We start from the raw sequence: 20,342 nt of genomic DNA, 5'->3' as shown, positions 1-20,342 counted from the left end.
CTCTCTGAAAACATCAACTATATCTTCATTTTACCAGACGATCACACTGTGTCCATTGTTAAATGTCTTTCTTTGCTAAAGTAAGTGGGGAAAACTTAGAAATCTGTCGTAGAGACAGCAGCTTCAGCAACGACAGCAGCTTCAGCAACGACAGCAGCTTCAGCAACGACAGCAGCTTCACCGTCCGCTCTCACTTACTTCCACTAACGTTTCTCGAAGGTTGAGTCGCTTCTCGATGAGCTGCCCGTGCTCTTTGAGGAACGTGCAGAGGAACAGGCTGAGGTTCTGGATGAAGTTCTGCTCGTCGTCTTTCCCGTTGGCGTAGGCCAAACGTATGTTGGTGTTCAGAGGCAGCATCTGAAAAACAGTAAGAGGTTCAGGTTCTCAGAGTCTCACAAACATCATGATGTTTATTTAAATGGTAACAGACTACAGACCTGTTTGAGCTGACACATGGTCAGAGTGAAGAGTGTGACGAACTGCTCCTCGTACTGACTGACGCTGACGCCGGCGATCTCCGTCAGGCACTTCAGAGTCACGTTGCGGAACATGGGCACGTTCAAAAACTGGGGAAAAAACAAAACATGTTCAGTTAAGTCTCAGTTCAGTTGAAATGAGTCACACGCACAGAAAGCTGAGCTCGATATGGTCTTAAGAGTTTCAATATCGCCATGTATCTGTGATTATTCCTGGTTTTAAAGGCTGTTGATAATTATCATATTTATTAAATAAATGAGTGAAATACACTAATATACATATACACACAAACACACACATATATATATTAGCTTTATATCCACATATATCTCTTATATATCAGGATATAGACTCAAAATATCCAGATATTATACATAAGACATATCGCCAAGCCTTACAGACATTGATTTGATTTATATCGCCACATGTATATCGATTACAAGGTGTATTAATCTGTCACACACCTTATAAACCAACGTGCTGATCAGTTTGGTTTCAAAAATGTAGCCCAGAGGAATCCAGTTCAGAAAACGTAGGAGGGTCTCCAGCGTGGCGTGGACCAGAGGGGCATTCTGGGAGTTTTCCTAACGTTGAAAAAGCAACGATGCGACAAAAATCAGCGTCAAATAAACACAGATGATGACAAGAAAAGATGAGATGAAACTGTGACACATACCATAACAAACTGGCAGAGCTGGAAAATCTGGGAGAATTCATTGCACATGCTGAAAGAAACAACACAATATTTGAACATTTATACTACAGCTGTCCACCAGGGGGCAAACAAATGTTCCGGCTCCACTTTTGGCAGGTGCCATGATGTGATCCAACTTTATTAAGTCTATGCCCTTGTGTCGCGTGACCTTTCTCAAAAGCTACAATCATAATTAACTATGGTTAAAAGAATAGTTAAGGTTTTTATCTCAAGTGTTGGCTTATGAGGTACTGACACAAAGTATCGTAAGAATATGTCCGGCACACTATTTCACCATAAACCGGCCTTTTCTGACTAGAACACCAAACACCAAACCCCAATCTGTGATTTTAGCTCACAGGGACACAGGAGCTGCTGGTCTACTGCTGCCTCGTGTGGTCACTTTGTGTCACTGAGGTAAATCTGAACGCATTATTTAAAGTTTACACATTTAAAGTTCCTGGTGAAGGCAGTAGTGGATCAACTACTCCTGCGTGCTGTGATGTAAAATCGCTGATTTTTTCTATGGGGTTTGGTGCAGGAAGTGATTTACAACGTGACACAGAGTCACCGGGATATTGAGGTACTTTCCTCAAATCTGTCAGAGCCATAAATAACAATATCAAGTTCATTTGCAATGCTTACAGCTACAGGTCATAGTGTGACATCATTGGATCAACTGCCTGCAGCAATATTTCAAACGCCAAATCAATGATTTCATTTAATTTTAATGAGACATTCCATCGTCACTATGATTTTCTTCTTCTGACCTGTCTTTTAGATGCTTGGCCTTGACCTGGGTCATCTGCCCGCTGGAGAAGTCAAAGACCTCTTCACTGAGCAGCTTCAGGATGACCATGTTGTTCTGACAGAGGCTCTCGCTGGTGCGACTGGCTCCCACGATGTCACTGATGAAGGTGGGCCAGTGTTTGGGCCACTCCTGCTTCAGGATCTGCACGACACAGATGTGAAAAAATAATTAGGCTGTGAATTCCGTGACTCCTGCTAAAAATAACAATCCCTTCATTCAAAGTCATGTGCCACTGTTCAAGTGATAGTGCACAGTTTTTCCACCACAAGTTGCAGCACGACTAGACTCAACTCCACTCATTTGTTTTTCACCTGAGCCAGTACTAAAATGTGATGTCATCAGACTGACGGTCACTGACTGGTCAGAGAGTGTTGTCACTGAAGAGTCATGAGCGCGACGCCATACAGACAGTACTGAAAGATTCTGTCAACAAATCTTTTTAATCAACTGATTCTAATGATTCGGTTACATAAAACAACTGATTCTAGTGATTCACTTAAATGAAAACATCTGCTTTACAAGTCACATACAAAACCCTGTCACGGCAGTTTCATGCAGCCATTGTTATGACTCCACCCACATTGAGGAGGCGCTACAGTAATGAAAACAATACCAAACAAAGTAGAGTCGCGCAGTGCTGTGTCTGAACGGTACAGTGGAAAAGTGCTGATAGCCGCGGCTAAATTCTGACATTTTATGGACCAAACGAGAAAATAGCGAACAGATGAATCGATAAAGAGAGTAATGGTTAGTTGCAGCCCGAGTGAGAATATATATAACGTCCATGTACAGAAACGTTTTAAACACACCCTGCTGAGCATGAGAGTGGAATCTGGAACTTTCATCCCTTAAGGCCAAAACAGCGTTAGCTCGTCTGACGTAAGCAGTGAGTGAGTGAGTCACTCTGACTGTGATTTAATGCAGAGTCATTTATGAAACCAAACAACCTTTTCTACCACCTTGTGACAGTGACATGGAACACACACACACACGTACGTACGTGTGTGCGGTTGTTAAGGAGCCGTGAAGTGGTCAAGATTCATTTTGATGATCAGACAACACGTGCTTCAGTGAACAGCTGAACATACACAGCATAATCACCACAGACAATATTTGCTGTGAATTAATATTGTGTTTCATTCCTGATAAGAACTATTACTCTAATTATTATTATTAAGTTATTAAGTTATTAATTAAAAAGAAAAATCCTCTTTTTAAACATCAGCCATTCTGTCCTCAAACCTTCCAGTTGTGAATTATTTGCACGGGTTTATTAGAAAACGGTGAATTTAACAGACCGACTGCTTTACAGCCACATTAATGTAATGTGTCGTTCACGCAGACATCTGCAGGTAAATAAGTCTCACTACAAAAGAAGCTGAGCGGGAGCAGCATGAAGTCCAAAACTGTGACATTTGGAAGAAGAAACTTAACATTCTTTTCTGTTAGTCCCTGGAATTCAACGACAAAAACTACTATTTCTAAACAAAGCTTCTGTTAATAACATCTCAAGACTCATTAAAAATATTGCTTTTACTTAATTAATTTTTGTTGTTCTAACTCTTTTCAAACCTTATCAGTTGCTAATCTTGAGATTGTCGAATGATTCCAAGCTAAAAGGTTTTGTTTGGTGAGACTTTGAAAGGTTGGTAGGAAATTAAATGTCAGCGTGTCAATTGCAATTCATTGTGTACGACATGTGTTTGGCTTTGAGTGTAACGTGACGAGTTAAACGGCGTTCACTTAACGTTACATTAATACGTAATGTGACGTTGTTTCATTTATTACAAATGTATTATTTTGTTATGTCGGCATCAAAAGATATAAATAAATGAAACTTTAAGCCCTATAAGCAGTGTTCATGTGATTTTATGATGCATAATAATCGTAAAATCGTGATTAATTCTCAGACAATAATCGTACCAAGAGAATGTATAATCGTGACATCCCGACTATCATTTTTCTGCTTCTCTCCGGCTTAAACCCACTTTTCTTAAGTTTCTAAAGGTCAGTTCGATGTTTTTGTAAAACACATTTCTCTCAACGTTACACAGCAGTTATGATGTTTAAACACATATATATGTATATATATATATATATATATATATATATGTGTGTTTGTATATATATCTTGTAATACTTGAACTTACCTGAACAAGGATCATGTTCAGCTTCCCAATGTACACTTTTTCTTTCTAAAAACAAAGAGAAAAGAGAAGAAACAAAGCAGGTTTACATTAATGTGACATTGTTTCTAACTAAGAACAGTTAAACACTCACTAATTAAACACAACACATAATTAAAGATAATTATGTTCAAAAAGTTCAACGTTCTCGTGTGACAGGGTAACATCTATATATCTCTAACTTATGATGACGATTAGTCATTGGGTCCATTTAATGTCAGAAAATGTTGATCAGCGTTTCCCCAAACTTGTCCATAAACCAAAGTTAATTTTAGTTTGAATGATTTTTATATATATATATATATATATATATATATATATATATATATATATATATATATATATATATATATATATATATATATTGTGGGAAATAACCAGTCTTTCCTCTGTTTCCTGTAGTGGTTAAGATAACTATCTACAAACAGTCAAGCTGTGAATGGAGGCTGGGGAAAGTGTATGATAAGGAAGGGTCAACGTAAGGGTTCCACATAATGGTATCTGTTAGTCGTCGTAAACATTAGGTAACATCTAATGGGGTCATAAACGTTATTTCTTGTGTCTGTGTTTGTTTTACTTTGATGTTTCTGTATAAATGGTAGAGCCTTCTTGAGAAACGGGAGAGAACATTTAGACCTTCTTGGTGACAGGGTCTCTCCTTTATGCATGAAGTAAAGATTTGATTCACTGAACACTGATGACTCCAAATTTCTTTCACAATATATATATACACACATATATATATATATACATATATATACACATATATATATATATATATACATATACACACACATATATATATATATATATATATATATATATATCACATTTAGGAAGCTGAAAAATCACAGAAACTTGCTTTAATTATGGGGAAAAAAAGAGTGGTTTATGGGTTTAGTTAAACTTTAAGAGAGAATGTCGTTAGTGAGTAAATGTACAGCAATGCTGATGACTGGCTTTTTAACTTAATGTTATGCAAGCTCATGTGTCTTGTCTATTTTTCCACAGATGTCACACATAAACATCAACTCCACAAAAAAGCCCTTTTGACGGCGAAAAAGTGAGAATCCTGGGATCTTCTTCCAGGATGGACAGACGAGCAGCAGGTGAAAATCACAGAAATGTGATGATGTTTGGTGTGTGGTGACGCAGCACACACACACACACACACACACACACACACACACGCGGTGTGAATCTTTAGGTACCTCAGGGTTTGATTTGATAAAGACTCTTCAGTGATTCTAAAGTGGTGATAAATTTGCATCTAAATGCATTTTGTGTATTTATATGGAATCAGATTTGTGTCAATTATTTTAAACAACACTTTTTAAGAAGCAAATAAAGTATCATTCTAATCATTCAAAAATAATGTATTTTGTCAGAAAATTCTGACTGAATTAAACATGCCATTGCATTTACTTCCATTGACATTATTTAATACAAAATGGAACGACATTTCACTGAAAAGCACTGAAAGAAACAAGAATCTAAATCTTTTAAAATCGCCTCTCGCCACCTCTGGGGGGCGCTAACATGACATGTTGTTGCTGCTGCTGCTGAAGTTTGTTACATCACACGTAAAATATTGTGCCACTTTTGTCCAGCTCGCTTGTTCTTCCCCCCGTACTTCATAGATGTAATTTTTTAATCCAAATTATGATGGTGAGATTTTCCAATTAAGCGATAGCCTTCGCTCCGAACATCTGCTAAACCTTACGTGCGACGTCGAACCAGTTTATTGATTATTGAACATAACGCAGAGAGTTTTTCTTCAATAATTTCTCCAATTATGGCCGTTTCATGATCGATTCATGAAAGACAGAATCGCAACGCATCAGGAAATAGACGATTTCTCCCACCTCGAGTTATAAAAAGCACACAGAACAAACACAGCATTAGCCAGGGCTTACAGACGTGTGTGTGTGTGTGTTATTGTGGAGGTTTGGCGTCACATACTAGGTGTAAAAATGTCTGAGTGGTGATAAGAGTGGCTCCACTTTATCATGGTCGATGCCAGAGGTGTTTAACGCTATACATGCAAAACAGGAAAACTGCCACCAAGACCAGCGACACACGATTCAGTGCTCGCAGCACAAGGAGCTTTACAAGAAGCTATGAATATAGCTTCCTTAGTCTTAACAGAGACAAACAGGCCTGCTCAGTCAGCTCCACAGTCTTGATTCTCTTTTCCCTGAAAGGTCTGTGCAGCTCAGTTTAATGTGTAACATTTAGCTTAAAAGCGACACAAACACCAGAAGATGCCTCCTCAGCAGAAAGTTAAACACTGACAGCAGAGAGGCCGGGCATCCGTCACAGACAAGACGACACCAACACTGTGTCATTTTTAAAGTGTTTACCTTCACCACAACCAACTCTCGCCTGCAGTCAAACGTCTGATTAAGTGTCGGCAGACTGTGACCACTGTTACGACTCTTTTCTGATCCGAAGACCAGTTTAGTTTTAAAAGCTTTGATGTATGTTCAAACAAAACATGGAGAAACACATTTTCTGATTTTTAAGATTCTTAAATGTGAATATATTCTTTGTTTCTTTGCTCCATAGAACAAATAAATCATTTTGGGTTCTTGGACAAAACAAGACATTTTAGAACGTCAATGGAGGAGGGTGGAGCAGTGGTTAAGACCTGTATCTTGTGTACTCAATTCCATTGTAAGTCGCTTTGGATAAAAGCGACTGCTAAATGACATGTAATGTAATGTAATAATTTCCAGCTTTGACAAACATCGATCGACATTTTTCTACATTTTATGGCCCACACAAGCAGAAAATTAACTAATTATTAATTAATTGTTTAGAAATATACACAACTGAAAAAAAATTGACGTCTTGGCAAATATAGTACCGATTTTTTCAAAGGAAAATGATGACATTTACCGGGGACATTGAATGCATCTCGTTAGCTCAACTTTGATGCATTTGAGTTTATACTATTTGAATAACCGCCAAAAATCCTGTAGAATTTTTACGAGAAAATACTACAAAATATGAAACTATGTCTCATTAAAAGAAAGTAATTGCGACACTGAAGTTTGCCATTTTTATGGCCCAGCCAAGTGCTCAGTTGAAAATGATTGACCGATTAACAGATTACTCGTGTTTATGTTCACGTGTTTGTACGTTGTCGCTCATTGAACTCACCTCCACTTGTGACGCGTCTGACGAAGTCTTGATAATGAGACCGACAACGTACTTTTTTATACCTGGCAAACAGACAAAAGAAAACAAAAAACACTTGAATTAAAAAAAAGTGTTCATATCAACACATCTCAACACATCCTGACATGACGAGCTGCCTGCAGCGTGTTGCTCAATCCTCCTCAGCATGTCTGTAGGCTCGTAACGAGAATCAATCTGCCAGTTTTTAATCTCAGTACGGTTGTACAAAAACACAGGTGTGGTCCTATATTTTCTTAAGGTTGCCAGTTTAAAGCTCTGCCACCCACTGAACATTAACTGGTTCAGTGGCAGCTTCGTGTCAATGTGGGCAGAGCATCTTCAAAAACAACAATGTCTTCAGCTCCCTCACATTAAGCCCCGTTTCCACCTATGGTCCCAACTCACCTCACCACGGCACGACACGGTTTAGATTGGTTTTCCACTACAAAAATAGCAAGTGACTGGTGACTTGTAAACTCAGTTGTTTTCACTGTAACTGAATCATTAGAATCAGTTAATTAAAACACATTTGTTCAGTACTTCCTCCATGACTGGGATACTTGCCGGTTGTCCTGCACCGGGTTTTGCCACTTGAACAAAATTCATGAATCTACGGTCAGAAGCAGGGAGGTCTTAGGTAAATCGGGAAAAACAATTATTCAACACACGAGGGAGAAAAACACTCACTCTCCCACACCAAACACCGAAAATCAGTGTTTTTAACATCACAGCACACAGGAGTTGCTGATCCGCTGCTGCCTCCATCAGGAAGTCATCAATCAGTTCAAATGTGTCATTTTGTGACTTCTGTGTTTAAAAGACCTCATATTTACCTCAGTGACCACACGAGGCAGCAGTAGACCAGCAACCCGTGTCCTCCCATGTGCTAAAATCACTGATTTTCTCTGTGGACTTTGGTGTGGGAGATTGAGTGGATTTTTTCAAACAAAATTTCACTATCCCTTGCCAGTAACACTTGAAACATCCTATTCTACTGGCCAAAAGAATAATGTGAGAGATAATTGTCCCAGAAAACACAAAACATAATCATAATTTGAGGCTTGATTATCTAAAAGCAACGTGAGCAGCACCAATAGCTTGGGTTTCAAAAAACGTCTCTAAAATATAAACCTACACAAAGATCTAATCTCAGTGCTCGGGTGGTTTTGGTCGAACCCTCTGTAATAAAAACAGCTGCTACAGCGCGGAATCCAACCATTTTGCAGCAGCCAGTACAAACCATTGGAGCAGAAAACAAACCAGCGTGCTTGGTGGGGGGATACCTCTCAACCTGGCAACAGCACGTCACAACATTCAAGAAAAAAGAGAGAGCGAGAGAGGAAGAAAGACAGAAACCAGCACTTCATACAGTTTTTAGAATGAAAGAAAACGGTGTTTTACCTTCACACTGATTCCTGGGCAGAATCTTCCATCTCGTTTTGATAACCGTTTCCAGAATCTGAAGAGCATAGTACTGGAACACGCAAAGGAGGAACAAGCATTAGGATAAAAACGTCTTTACAGTCAAAGTCAACAACGACAACAGGCACTGTGTCATTTGTATACAAACCAAAAAAACAGTATGAAGTGGACCCGTTCTGGAATTTAACTTTAGTATTTTCCTACACTGGTCACGACCAAACCGTGTCTCTCATGCACTTCATTCAGTCATTAGTTGTTTTTTGGTGTTTTACCTCTCTACACGAGCAGCATTAATATGGAACACTGCAGAAGTCCTGCTGTTTCTGACAACACCACACCAGACACAGACTAAAACACAAGTAAATACAATAGAAAACACTTCACTTAAGAGCTTTTTGGCTTCGGAGGTGAACAGAACCTACAGTTTGTGGTGGGTTGGGCATAAAATGACTTCTGCTTCTGGTATGGGGGCTGATTCTTCAGGATTGTGAGGTCATGCAGCCAAAGTTGCATGACCTCACGGTTTGATCTATAGACGTATATAACCGGCGTTTACACGAGGCAATAGCTTGTTTCCAGGCCCAAATTTAGCCCAGAAAATAGACCAGCTGTAATTACATTTTAATATTTATGAATGCAAGTTCAGCATCGGCACCACATTAAATTAGATTTCACTGCAGTGCAGTCTGATTGACATGAATTCAAGATTCTGTGGTGGGCGATTTTATACACAAACCTTAAAATTTCTTAATTAGAAACAAGGACTTCTTTATACAACGTTGACTCCCCTGGAAACATTGAGGACAGGTAGTTCCCACTTTTATTTCACCATTAGAATCTTAAATCAATCTTGAATTCATCCAATTTATAGTCGTAAAGACCATTCACACAGAGCCAGGTCCAGTATAAAAGGGAGGATATGTAACACGCAATATTATGCAATACATCTGCAAAAATGACTGCTTTTGAACATGTTTTGGTTTCATTTATTACTCAAATTTCCTACATACTAAGATTGAACCAGAATCCAAAACCAGTGAAATCTCATTGATACCAGCCCTAAACCACGTGGGTCAACTATGGTAACTCGAATATAAACAATATAGATTATGGTTAAAGTCTTGGGTAATCCCAATTCAGCCTGCTGTTTACTGGTGTGTCCGTCACAATGAACAGCAAGACAAACCACAGTGTGCGTGCCCTGTAGTAACGTCTTATCACTTAAGGGATAGTTCATGTTTTTTTTCCAAGTGTGGTTGTATGAGGTGCTGACACAGAGCCAGTGATTACTTTCTACACAAGTTTGTTTGTGTGCACTTGTGTGTAAAACACGCTCACTCTCCCAAACCTACCTCCATAGAGAAAGTTTTTTTTTAGCTTGTGGGATTATAAGAGTTGCTGTCTCGTTCTCCCTCATTTGGTAAGTTTGTTTAATTAAGTGAAACAAAGTATTTCAAACATTTAGGTGACAAAATAACACCACCACCACTACTACTACTACTACTACTACTACTACTACTACTTCTTCTTCTTCTTCTTCTTCTACAATTACTACAAATTAACCTGCAAGAAAAACAAGGACATTGAAATGTATTTGTACAAGACATAAAACACTATTTAATACTTTATTAAACCAGTTAAAATCTTATTGGGATTAAAGAAAGAAGTCTAACAATGTCACAATCTAAAGTCTTTATCTCACTTTGAGACAGAAGTTTATAAACCACTCACTCTCCCACACCAAAGTCCAAATCCAGTGAGCTCACAGCGCCAAAGTGACAAAATAACACATTTGAAGTAACTGATGGAGGCAGCAATGGAACAACAACTCCTGAATGCTGTGATGTAAAACCGTCGTTTTTCTCTATGGAGTTTGGTTTGAGAGTGAGTGGTTTTAAGGAGGCAACACAAGCTTAATTTTCCAACTGTTTCTCATGAACATTTGCTTGGCAATGACTGAAATAAAGACTTGAGAAGCAAAAGTATCATACAGCAAGCTGTCTTTTATCAGTGAGACAAAATAAATCCAGGAGTAAAACTACAGAGCTGCGACAGAGAGAGAGAGAGATAGTATTTATCATCTGCCCTTAAACAGAAGACACAAGGCTGAGTGGAAGCTGGTTCAAACGAGTTGTGATACAGTGTCCTACGTATGAACCTATACACTGTGTAAGGTGAGTACAAAACATAAAGGGTTACACAGTTCAGGCAATCAGTGAAAAAGGAATATGTGGGCTCAGGTGCTGTAAGAGTTTCAGATAAAGAGACAAACGTATCCTTAAGATGTCGTCACTGAGCAATCAGCTCTGTGTGTTCCTAAACAACCACACTGAAATTAAACAGAACTATCCCTTTAACAGTGAAGTATAGAGAAAAACAATGAACATAAATATACAAATTGAAACATAAGTGAGCTTCTATTGTTACTTAACTGACTGTTTCAACTGTAGGGATCATCAATCCGAACGTACAGTGACTCCAAATAATATTAAAACAGGGATTATTGATGTGGTACAAAGAGGTAGATTAAAGGTAAACAGAGTTTTCACTAAAGGGCAACCGTTTTTTAAATGTACATTTATGACGCATCAGAGAACAAGAACGTGTAACCATAAGTAGATTTTGAACTGTAAGTCGGATTTTAAGTGTTTTTAACTGATCTACAGTTGGACATTGTTGGCTTTGAGTCGGACTTCGCGCTCATGACTCTTCAGTGACGACACTCTCTGACCAATCAGAGGCCGGCAGTCTGTTGACGTCACATTTTAGCATCGGCTCAGCTGAATCTCGACAGAGCAGGAACTTAAAAAAAAAAAGGTTCGAGTACTGTATCCTGGAAAAGCGTCAAAAAAGCTTTATCGACAGAGACCTTTTGACAAAAGGAAAAGCTTGGAACAGTAGACGTGATTGCAGGTCTGGTTCTGTTTGGGCTTGGGGTCGTCTGATGAGTTTGGGTCGGGTTCAGACTTGAACTTTACTGTTCTGCTCGTATTTTGGACGTAATTTTGTCGCGGGAGCATAAACGATGATCCCTACAGACGAAAGTGAAGTCGCCATCATCTCTAACTGCAGCCTGCACCCTCCCTCTGTCCAATGAAACAGATGCAATAGAAACGGATGAACAGAACTGAGTCAAAGGGAATTTAAAAAAGGGTAGACCTTGTGGAGGCCTGCCGTCAAAGCCTAGCTGTGTCATGATGCACAGGATGACACACCCCGTTTCTTCCTATTACAAGCCATAAACATAATGGAACATTGTGATTAATATCAAAAAAGAGTCACAGCTTGAATTCAGTACATTTGTTGTTTATCTGTTTGTTTTATTTATTTAAATCAAATATAATAATTACTGTAGCGATTAAAAAGTGCTTTGAAATTACGCACTAATGTAAGAAGAGAAATGTAGAATTCAAGAGGTGTTTACCTTTAGGTTTCCTCTTTTCCTCTAATGTGCCCCCAAAAAATACACAATTTATAACTAGAAAAGAACACGGTTGGTGAATCAACTCAGACATTAGTAAATTAAAAGAGATGGTCAGTGTTAAATGCAAACAAACAGAGTCACACCAGTGTCACCGTTACTTTGAGGAAGTAAAAGCACTTAGTGCTGTTGTCAGATCATTAAGAAATAAAGATTTCACCGTCACGTAATTAAGACAAATTATTTCAAATCACTTCATTTTAGGGCTTTAATTGATTTCAAACAATTAAACCAGGTTTTTAGATTTTTCAGCTTCTACAATGTCAATATTTCTGGCATAATTGACACTTATCCTACATAAGTGAAATAAATGTTGAATAAAAAGTCTGAGTGAAATATTATAAACCTTTTATAGAAATGTATCGACAATCACGGGTTGGATTTGTTGTCATTTTCAAAAAAAAAACACGATATAAAAAACTTTTCAAAAAGATTTTCTATTGTTCAAAAACAAGTAATTATTCTTATGAATTGTGCTTTTAAATTTGATCTTATCTCTCACACAAACTACACTCCCATAGATGTCAAATCAAACCGATTTCATGCTACCCGCCACTTGTATGTACTATGTATGTTTGTGATATTTACAGATTAATAAATTATTTTTTTATTGTGAACTGCATGTCGTTCCATATCAAAACAAATGCTTTAATTTGGAAATATATTGTGAGCGAATGACGCGCAAATCAACTCACCGATTCATCTGATGAAGATTGTTTTGATTAAAGGGAGAGAAGTGACAGCAGAGATATATCATATTTTAATGTTTTGAACAACAGGAGGTGGTAACTAATAAGCAGAGACTCGCAGTGATAGCAATGTGGCGTTTTGATGTTTTATCTGTAAATTTGTCCTTCTGATAACTTCCTGTCTACAGTTTTAGTCGAGTCAATCCGAATCTTTCGTGATGGGTAGATGATCACCCAAGTATGTTCCCGTTAAGACACTGATGACGTCAGCATCACATTTTCCAAAATCACAGTGGGAAAAACTGTATTAACAAATCATCTTATGTCATAGCTCAGTCATCGGATTTGAACAATATTTGTTATGTGTATGCAGGTTCAGAAACTCTGCCATCAGTCCAGGTTTGAGGTGGATCGGATCCAGATTACGGATTTTGGAGGCAATTTAAATGTAGACTAGATGTGTGTAACTAAGCGACATCTTAACAAATGAAGATGAATTGTGTCGCATTCATGTAAGATGGTTTATGTGAGAAGGTAAAGCTCCAGTGTTTAATCTTTGACACAGCTTTTTAAGTCTTCACAATTCCTTCCTCAAAGCACAAGTGTGTGTGTGTGTGTGTGTCTTTCCACCACAGTTGTGTGGACTGGAGCAAACTTACTTTAGTGTTCATGTTCTGGGAAAACTCCAGGATGGTGTCCACTCTCGTCCAGGCGTCCGGATGCTCTTTTAAGTGCGTCAACACTTCTTGGGCCATTCTTTGCTGGAAGACAAAAAGCAATGGATGAACTAACCGATAACCAGTCACTGAAATTATCAAACATTAATTATCACAAGTGTTTTTTTAATAAGTAAAACCAGTTCCTGTGATTTTACAGCTCCTTAAATGTGAATATTTTCCAATTTCTTTGCTCCATATGACAAAGAAATCACAAAAACAAAAACAACAGTTACAGGTATGTAACATAACTGGTAGAATGTGAAAATTAATATCAACACATCTTTTTTCTGTCTATTATTTTTGGGAGCCGCGTGTGTCAATGCTGCACAAATGTTCCCAAGGTGAGTTCACAACCAAAGCCAACGCACAGATGTGAGTAAAGTGGCGCATTTTTACGTCATCCGCAGTTACGTGTTATTCATTCCATACTTTGGCGTAAATAGTGTTTATCTTAAGTTATTTGTTTTATTTTGGAGTTGAATATGTGCTAACCCTTTGCACATATTTACACAGTGGTTCTACATTTTAATTCTTCAGTGTGACCAACCAACTGGACACAACGGTGCAAATTAATACTAGGCCACTTTCGTGATATTACTGTCCTCTAAAGGTGACCAGAGACACTAGGTTGCGTGTCAATAACGCAACTCTAATAAATGCAATTTATAGTGTTACATTTGTACGAATCACAGTCAAGCACCAGCTACTCTAGATTCGGCTTAGGGCCCATAAAGGTGTGTCTGTCACACAATGGAACACCGAAAATTAAAAACACAACGGTCATGTTGTGTTTATATCTATTTTAACAGATGACGCACAGAAGTCAGAATCGTGTTTGTTCAAATTAAATAAACAATAACAACTGTACACCTAATATGATTCCAATTACAAACAACAAACCTGTGGTCCCACTCCATGATACAGACAGTTCACCACATTGTCCAGCAGGTTGATATCCAGTTTCTGGTTGAAGTCCAGCAGCTGCTGTGCTGCATGGTCTGCTAACATTGTCATAACTGCTGGCATAGAGCTCTGCAACAAGGACAGCAGAGGGGAGGAGGGGGAGAGAAGGGAGAGGGGGGGTCAGGAGTGCACACAACACATTCAACAGGCAAAGTCATGTGAACTGTGCGTCCAGAAACAATTCCAAACAGCTGATCAAGTAACAAAACACGCCTCTAATCCCCACAGCAAGCAATCATTTGAAGAAGCTAAGCCCCCGCGCTGTCACTGCTCAAAGTTTACAATTACAGAGCTAACATTTATTATTCAAAAAACAGAAAAATACACGTTTTCGGGGTTCTTCAGTTGGACTGGTTTTTACTGGGACTCAGACACAGTAAAAACTTCATTATCTCAGCCAGTAACCTTTAGACTGTTGCTGTGAAGTTAGGGGCCGTGTGAGTTCGATCAACGGGAGGTTTTATAATTGCTCTATTGCAAATGAACTGTAATGCAAACAAAAATCCATGTCTTTAAGTGCTCGTAACTGCCAACGACCACCTACAAGAAAACACTCAGGTAACACCCACCCCCACACAAGCGCCAATAAATATTAAACTGAAGCGATTCAGTTAAAACTCTGTCAGAACAAATTTGATATTATGCCCAAATATAAGTCATAAACCCCGCATTTACATCATTCCATTAATGTGAGTAATATCCTTCCGCCTGTGGAGCTGTCTATCAGAGGCAAGAGTCATTTGTTGAGGGTAAAAGTTTTAAATTACTTTGTTGTAAAATATGATTTCACAGAACACAACAGAGCGAAACAAACAGGGCTAACAAGCGTGCTTGAATGAGTGTATCATGAACTTTTTGGCCTTTGGAATTGGCCTTTAATTTGTACTTCAGGCAAGGGCCTTGCTCCACGACGGCCGCCATCTTGCAGTTTACGTTTTTTTATTTTTATACATGACCAGTCTTGGCAGGCATCAAACTTTGATTTATATATCAATCTATCTATCTATAGATATATGTGTCACTAAACGAGCCACTTTCACATGCGTTAAGACAGTCGACGTCTTAGTACATTAAGGAACGTCTGTCCGTCAGTCTGTGTTTGTGCATGTGTCGTGGGTCACTTGACACGTCAAGTCAAGAGTCCTTTGGTGACTTTGAACAAGTTAATCGCATACAAGTGACTTCTGAAGTTTGGGAATTTATCTAAAGATTAAAAAAGGCATGATTAAGAACTTTGAACTGTCACAAAATAACGATCTCTGGTGTGATGCTGCCCCCCCACAGATCAAAGTTCCTTCTTCTTTTTCCTAGTTCAGAGTTCTTCATCACAGTTCAAAGTTCTGTAATGCAGCCCAACGTTCTCCACCCAGCCGCTTTCTCATCTCCTCATTCTCTTTATCAAAGTTCAAAGCTCATCTTCATTCTTTTATCCCTCAATCCGTAATCCCTCCCGGATTCTTCCTCCCATCTCCTCAGCCCCAAATAGTTCAAGCCTGAGATGCAGGTACTGCACTACAGCACATTTTAATGCTGATGCCAAACTGAGGTGTCGCACAATATCGAAATGTGCAGTGTACGCATCATAAGCTCTACACCGTAACAACATACTGCTCAGAAAAATAAGGGAATTTGTTAAGATTTCATATAGAATCTTGTTTCATGCATTTTACATGTTGTTATTGAAAAGCCACTGCAGTATATGTAGATTGGCGACAGACCATTAGTGTTGTTCAATGAACAGTTACTGACGTGTTCACGTGATTATGATTATTATTAAACAGTTATATTTCGTCAGGTGAAAGAAAGAAGAAAAATCTGCTTAATATATGAGCTTGCAGAAATCTGCATGGATTTACAGCCATATCTTTAAACACATCTGAGATGTTTGGAAAATGAATTAAAATTAGATTTTGCGCCTGTTATTAGACACATATACACACAAATCTTGATCGAAAGGGTCAGGAAAATTCTGTACATTTATGTGGGGACCACAAAAAATCTGGCAATGACCCATCTGTGGGTCCCAACCCAGTGTTTGGGAACCACTGGCATAAGCTTCTCCCCAAAGCTGCCTTTCTGCTTAGGGTAAACTAAATCCCCATCTTAACTATTTACATTTTATTTTCTGCAAGTCATTCTCTTCCCAAATAATTCCTACTATTGTGCAGCCTTACTTGGTTCCCTTCACTGTGCTGATGACAGGAGGCTGCTGCCAAAAATAGGTTGCGCAGTAGTGATCTGTATGGACTGTTGACTACAGCCATTCATAAAAAACAACCCAAACATAGTCAACGGAACCTGCCTCGCTTAATTAATCAAACTCTGTTTTTTCTTCTTCTTCCAATATCATGTGAAATCATGAGAACGACCAGGCGAGGTCACTATTGTTTACATCTGTGAGTGACTAATAAAAATAACAAAAATGTGCAAGTGTGTTGATAGTTGCTAGCACCACATGCATGCAGGCTAATGTAAACAACACACACACACACACAGACACTAGTTAGCGTCGTGGCTACATCATAAGCTATCCGTTCACATGTGCTGACTCTTTCCGACCACTCCCACCAAACAAGACCAGGGATGCTAAAGGCTAGGATACAACTCCAACTTTTAGCCGTTTGCTTGTTTACGTCTGTGAGTGACGTCATGGCTCTCCCTCCTCCTTACGTTTTTGTAATTATAATTTATTATTAAGAATAATAAGAATCTGCAAAGTGTGTTGACAGTTGCTAGCATCACATGCAATTAGGCTAACGTAAACAACACCCACGAACGCGCGCGCCTCACACACACACACAAGTTAGCATCTTGGCTACATGACTAGCTATCAGTTCACATGTGCAGACTCTTTCCAACCACTCCCACCAAACAAAACCCGGGACGAATACGATGTGTTTTTAGCCGAGGATGCTAAGTGTCCCTTCTTCACTTCAAATGTACAACTTTTTCGTTAGCGCGCACACACGCACACACACGCGCGCACACACACACACACACACAGCCGTTAGCATTGGCAGCTCCACGGCGATAAAGTTATCACTGGAGCACCTAGCAACACCAACTTGACATCCGCTCACATCACACGAGAAGTGATGCTGCTGCTCTGGTGTGGTAGTGGAAGTGGGAGAGGCACGCGTGAACTCACTCACTCACTCACGCAGCAGTTTGGGTTACTTATTCATCTGCAGCGACACACGTACGCGGCCCGCGTTAGTTAGTGAGTTACAGCACTTTAGCTAATCCTTGTAACCGTAAAAACAGGAGGTTAATGCTCGCTCACTCACTAGCTAGCAAGCTAGCACGGCTAGGGCGATATCCCACTGCTGATGCAGCTGCAAACAACCACGTGCTAAAACACACATACACATTGCATTTATTTTGAAATCCCCAGTGAAGCACATTAACAAAAAGAAAGCAGACGTTAATCACAGCGTGATGCAGGTACCTACCTAAAGTCCAAGGCTCTGACTGAAAAAGAGTGGCGTTTGTAGCCAGAGGAACTACAAAGATACAGTGAGCGCTTCAGTATCACTGATGAATGAAGGGAAAATAAAAAATATATATATTTCCTATTTAGTGCAGCGTTGTCTGTCTCCAGTGAGTGATGTCTGGCTGCTTCTTTTAAAGAGGAAAAACCCACTGATTTATCCCTAAATCTTTCTCTCACGGCGAACCCTGCGATGTGTCGCTCCGACACATTTTACGGTAAGAAAAAATATAAAAATAAACGTGTTTCACTTCATAAATTGGTGAACTATTGTTAAATGTCCAGCGGCGGGTCTTGGTGCGGAGGTTGCGTGTGTGCCTGCCTGCCTGCGCCTCCTTTCCTCTCCCCTCTCTCTCCTCTCGCAACCGGTTGAAACCGGTTCAGACTGGGAGATTCCATCTCGGTTTAGTTTTCAGCCGATGGCGCCGCGTAAAAATTTGGACTCGGGTCACGCCCACATCACGCCGCGATTGGCTGCGGCGGCGCCGAGCACTTCCCTGCCGGCGCACGATTGGCCGCCTCACGTGTCAGTCTATTTCAATTCGCTCAAGCGCCCACGCGACTACTCCGCCCGTGGAGAAAAAGAGGGCAGACTCCCGTCGCACAGAATGGACTCCGCTTCATCGCAGTATACGCGTATAACTTTACACTTTGTGCGCGACTTACGTGCGATAACCTACACATCCTCCCCCCCTCGCCTCGTGTGCACGCGGAGTCGCGTTACAAACGTTGTGTGACAGGACGTGTCAAAATAAAAGCCCCCTTTTTTAATCACATTTATCCACTTCAGAGTGAGTGAAAGTCCCGGCACTTTTTTGTTCTCTCTTTTTAAAACCGTCACATTTATTTACGTGTGTCCTCTCGTTTCTCCGCAGGTACACTTGTGATTGCGGTCACCATTCATTTGCCTGTTGCTTGTAAGCTGGTAATTTTCCACCAGCCACGAGTGGGCGTGGTTACATGGTCATGAACGCACGGGGTTAGAGAGACATAGAGAGTGAGAGAGAGAGAGAGAGGGGAGAAAAGAAAACGACCTGGAGTCTTAATAATAATTTTTGATTAAATGGTGTCAAAGTGATCAGTGGTGGACGCTTTCAAATGTCACGTGCCGGCAGCAGAGACGTGTTTTGGCCACTGTGGCGCGTGCTCTGGCGCTAATTGAGAGACACAAGTACAGTCAATGTGAAAGAGAGGGAGAGAGACAGAGAGAGAGAGAGAGCACCGCTGTCAGTGGAGGATGCAAACATGACAGCGTCCCCCCTCCTTCCTCCTCCACCCTCCCCTCTTCTCTGTGATCACGTGGTCCACGCGCTACTTGATGGAAAAATACTGGGTTTGGTGTGTAGTGGTGGAGACAGTGCACACACACACACACACACACACAAACAGACCCAGTAAAAGTCATTGAGGGAGGATTTCTCGAAGGGCGTTTGTGTCCTTTTTACCCAGCAACAACTGTGTCCACCACGACCCACTCATGAACACATGCACACACAAACTAATGTTCATTTGTGGGTGAAAAGCGCCCACTCGTGTGCAGTGCATGTTTGCAAATGTCAATTTTTTAGCACCAAAAATCTGCACATTAGTTGTTATAGTACTTTTTTTTTTATTCAGCCTAGTCACAGTCACACAAACACGAGTCAGTTTATTAGGTACAGAGAACGCCTAATAAAGTGTCAGGAGTGGTGCTCGGCGTGGTCTCCCGCTGCTGCAGGTCGTAAACGTCAGAGGTTCAACGTGTTGTACATTCAGAGATGGTCTTTATGTATCAAATCACAGTCTGGTCGTCCACCTCTGACCTCTGGCCTTAACAGAGAACTGCTGCTCATTGGAAATGTGTACGGTTAATGCATGAAGATCCCACATAGACGTCCAAAGTCACCTCGCGTCCACATTCTGATGCTCACAGTTTACATACATCACCTAAATGATGTTTGTGCTGACAACCAAGTGTACCTAATAAAGTGGTCACCCCCAAAAAAAAATACAGCTAGCATCCTGAAGAACAAAATGAAAATGCATACATTAAATTAACTTATAACCTTCAAAAATATTATCATGTAGCATTTTGAAAGTTAAAAAACAGTGTGGTACATATGCTGCGTTTCATTGGAACTGGGAATTACGTCACCTCTGAATTCACCATGTCACAGCACTCTACTATTTCTATTTTGTGCACACAAACAGCATAGCAACATTTCTACTATTATAAATTAAACTGTAT

The 20,342-nt window shown here is 39.8% G+C and overlaps 1 protein-coding gene across 2 annotated transcripts in view; it reads right to left on the bottom strand.

Annotated features, from left to right (window-relative positions):
- Positions 1–18,527, bottom strand: part of LOC122761937 (exportin-1) — a 28,313-nt gene extending 9,786 nt beyond the window's left edge. Inside the window, exons 1-11 of one of the 2 annotated variants that reach the window (XM_044017128.1) lie at positions 18,078–18,527; positions 14,563–14,694; positions 13,603–13,704; positions 8,753–8,825; positions 7,334–7,395; positions 4,133–4,177; positions 1,942–2,123; positions 1,154–1,202; positions 942–1,061; positions 438–566; positions 199–357 (exon numbers count right to left, since the gene is read on the bottom strand). In XM_044017128.1, coding sequence (XP_043873063.1) covers positions 199–357; positions 438–566; positions 942–1,061; positions 1,154–1,202; positions 1,942–2,123; positions 4,133–4,177; positions 7,334–7,395; positions 8,753–8,825; positions 13,603–13,704; positions 14,563–14,688 — 1,047 coding nt within the window. In that variant the 5' untranslated portion in view covers positions 14,689–14,694; positions 18,078–18,527. The remainder of the gene's footprint in view (positions 1–198; positions 358–437; positions 567–941; positions 1,062–1,153; positions 1,203–1,941; positions 2,124–4,132; positions 4,178–7,333; positions 7,396–8,752; positions 8,826–13,602; positions 13,705–14,562; positions 14,695–18,077) is intronic. The other variant, XM_044017129.1, reaches the window with a different exon arrangement.
- Positions 18,528–20,342: the final 1,815 nt, after the last annotated feature.

This window comes from Solea senegalensis, unplaced genomic scaffold (assembly GCF_019176455.1).
Source record: "Solea senegalensis isolate Sse05_10M unplaced genomic scaffold, IFAPA_SoseM_1 scf7180000015105, whole genome shotgun sequence".
Classification (NCBI taxonomy): domain Eukaryota; kingdom Metazoa; phylum Chordata; class Actinopteri; order Pleuronectiformes; family Soleidae; genus Solea; species Solea senegalensis.
Note: the sequence above shows the minus strand (reverse complement) of the source record. Positions and strands in the feature narration are given on the sequence as shown.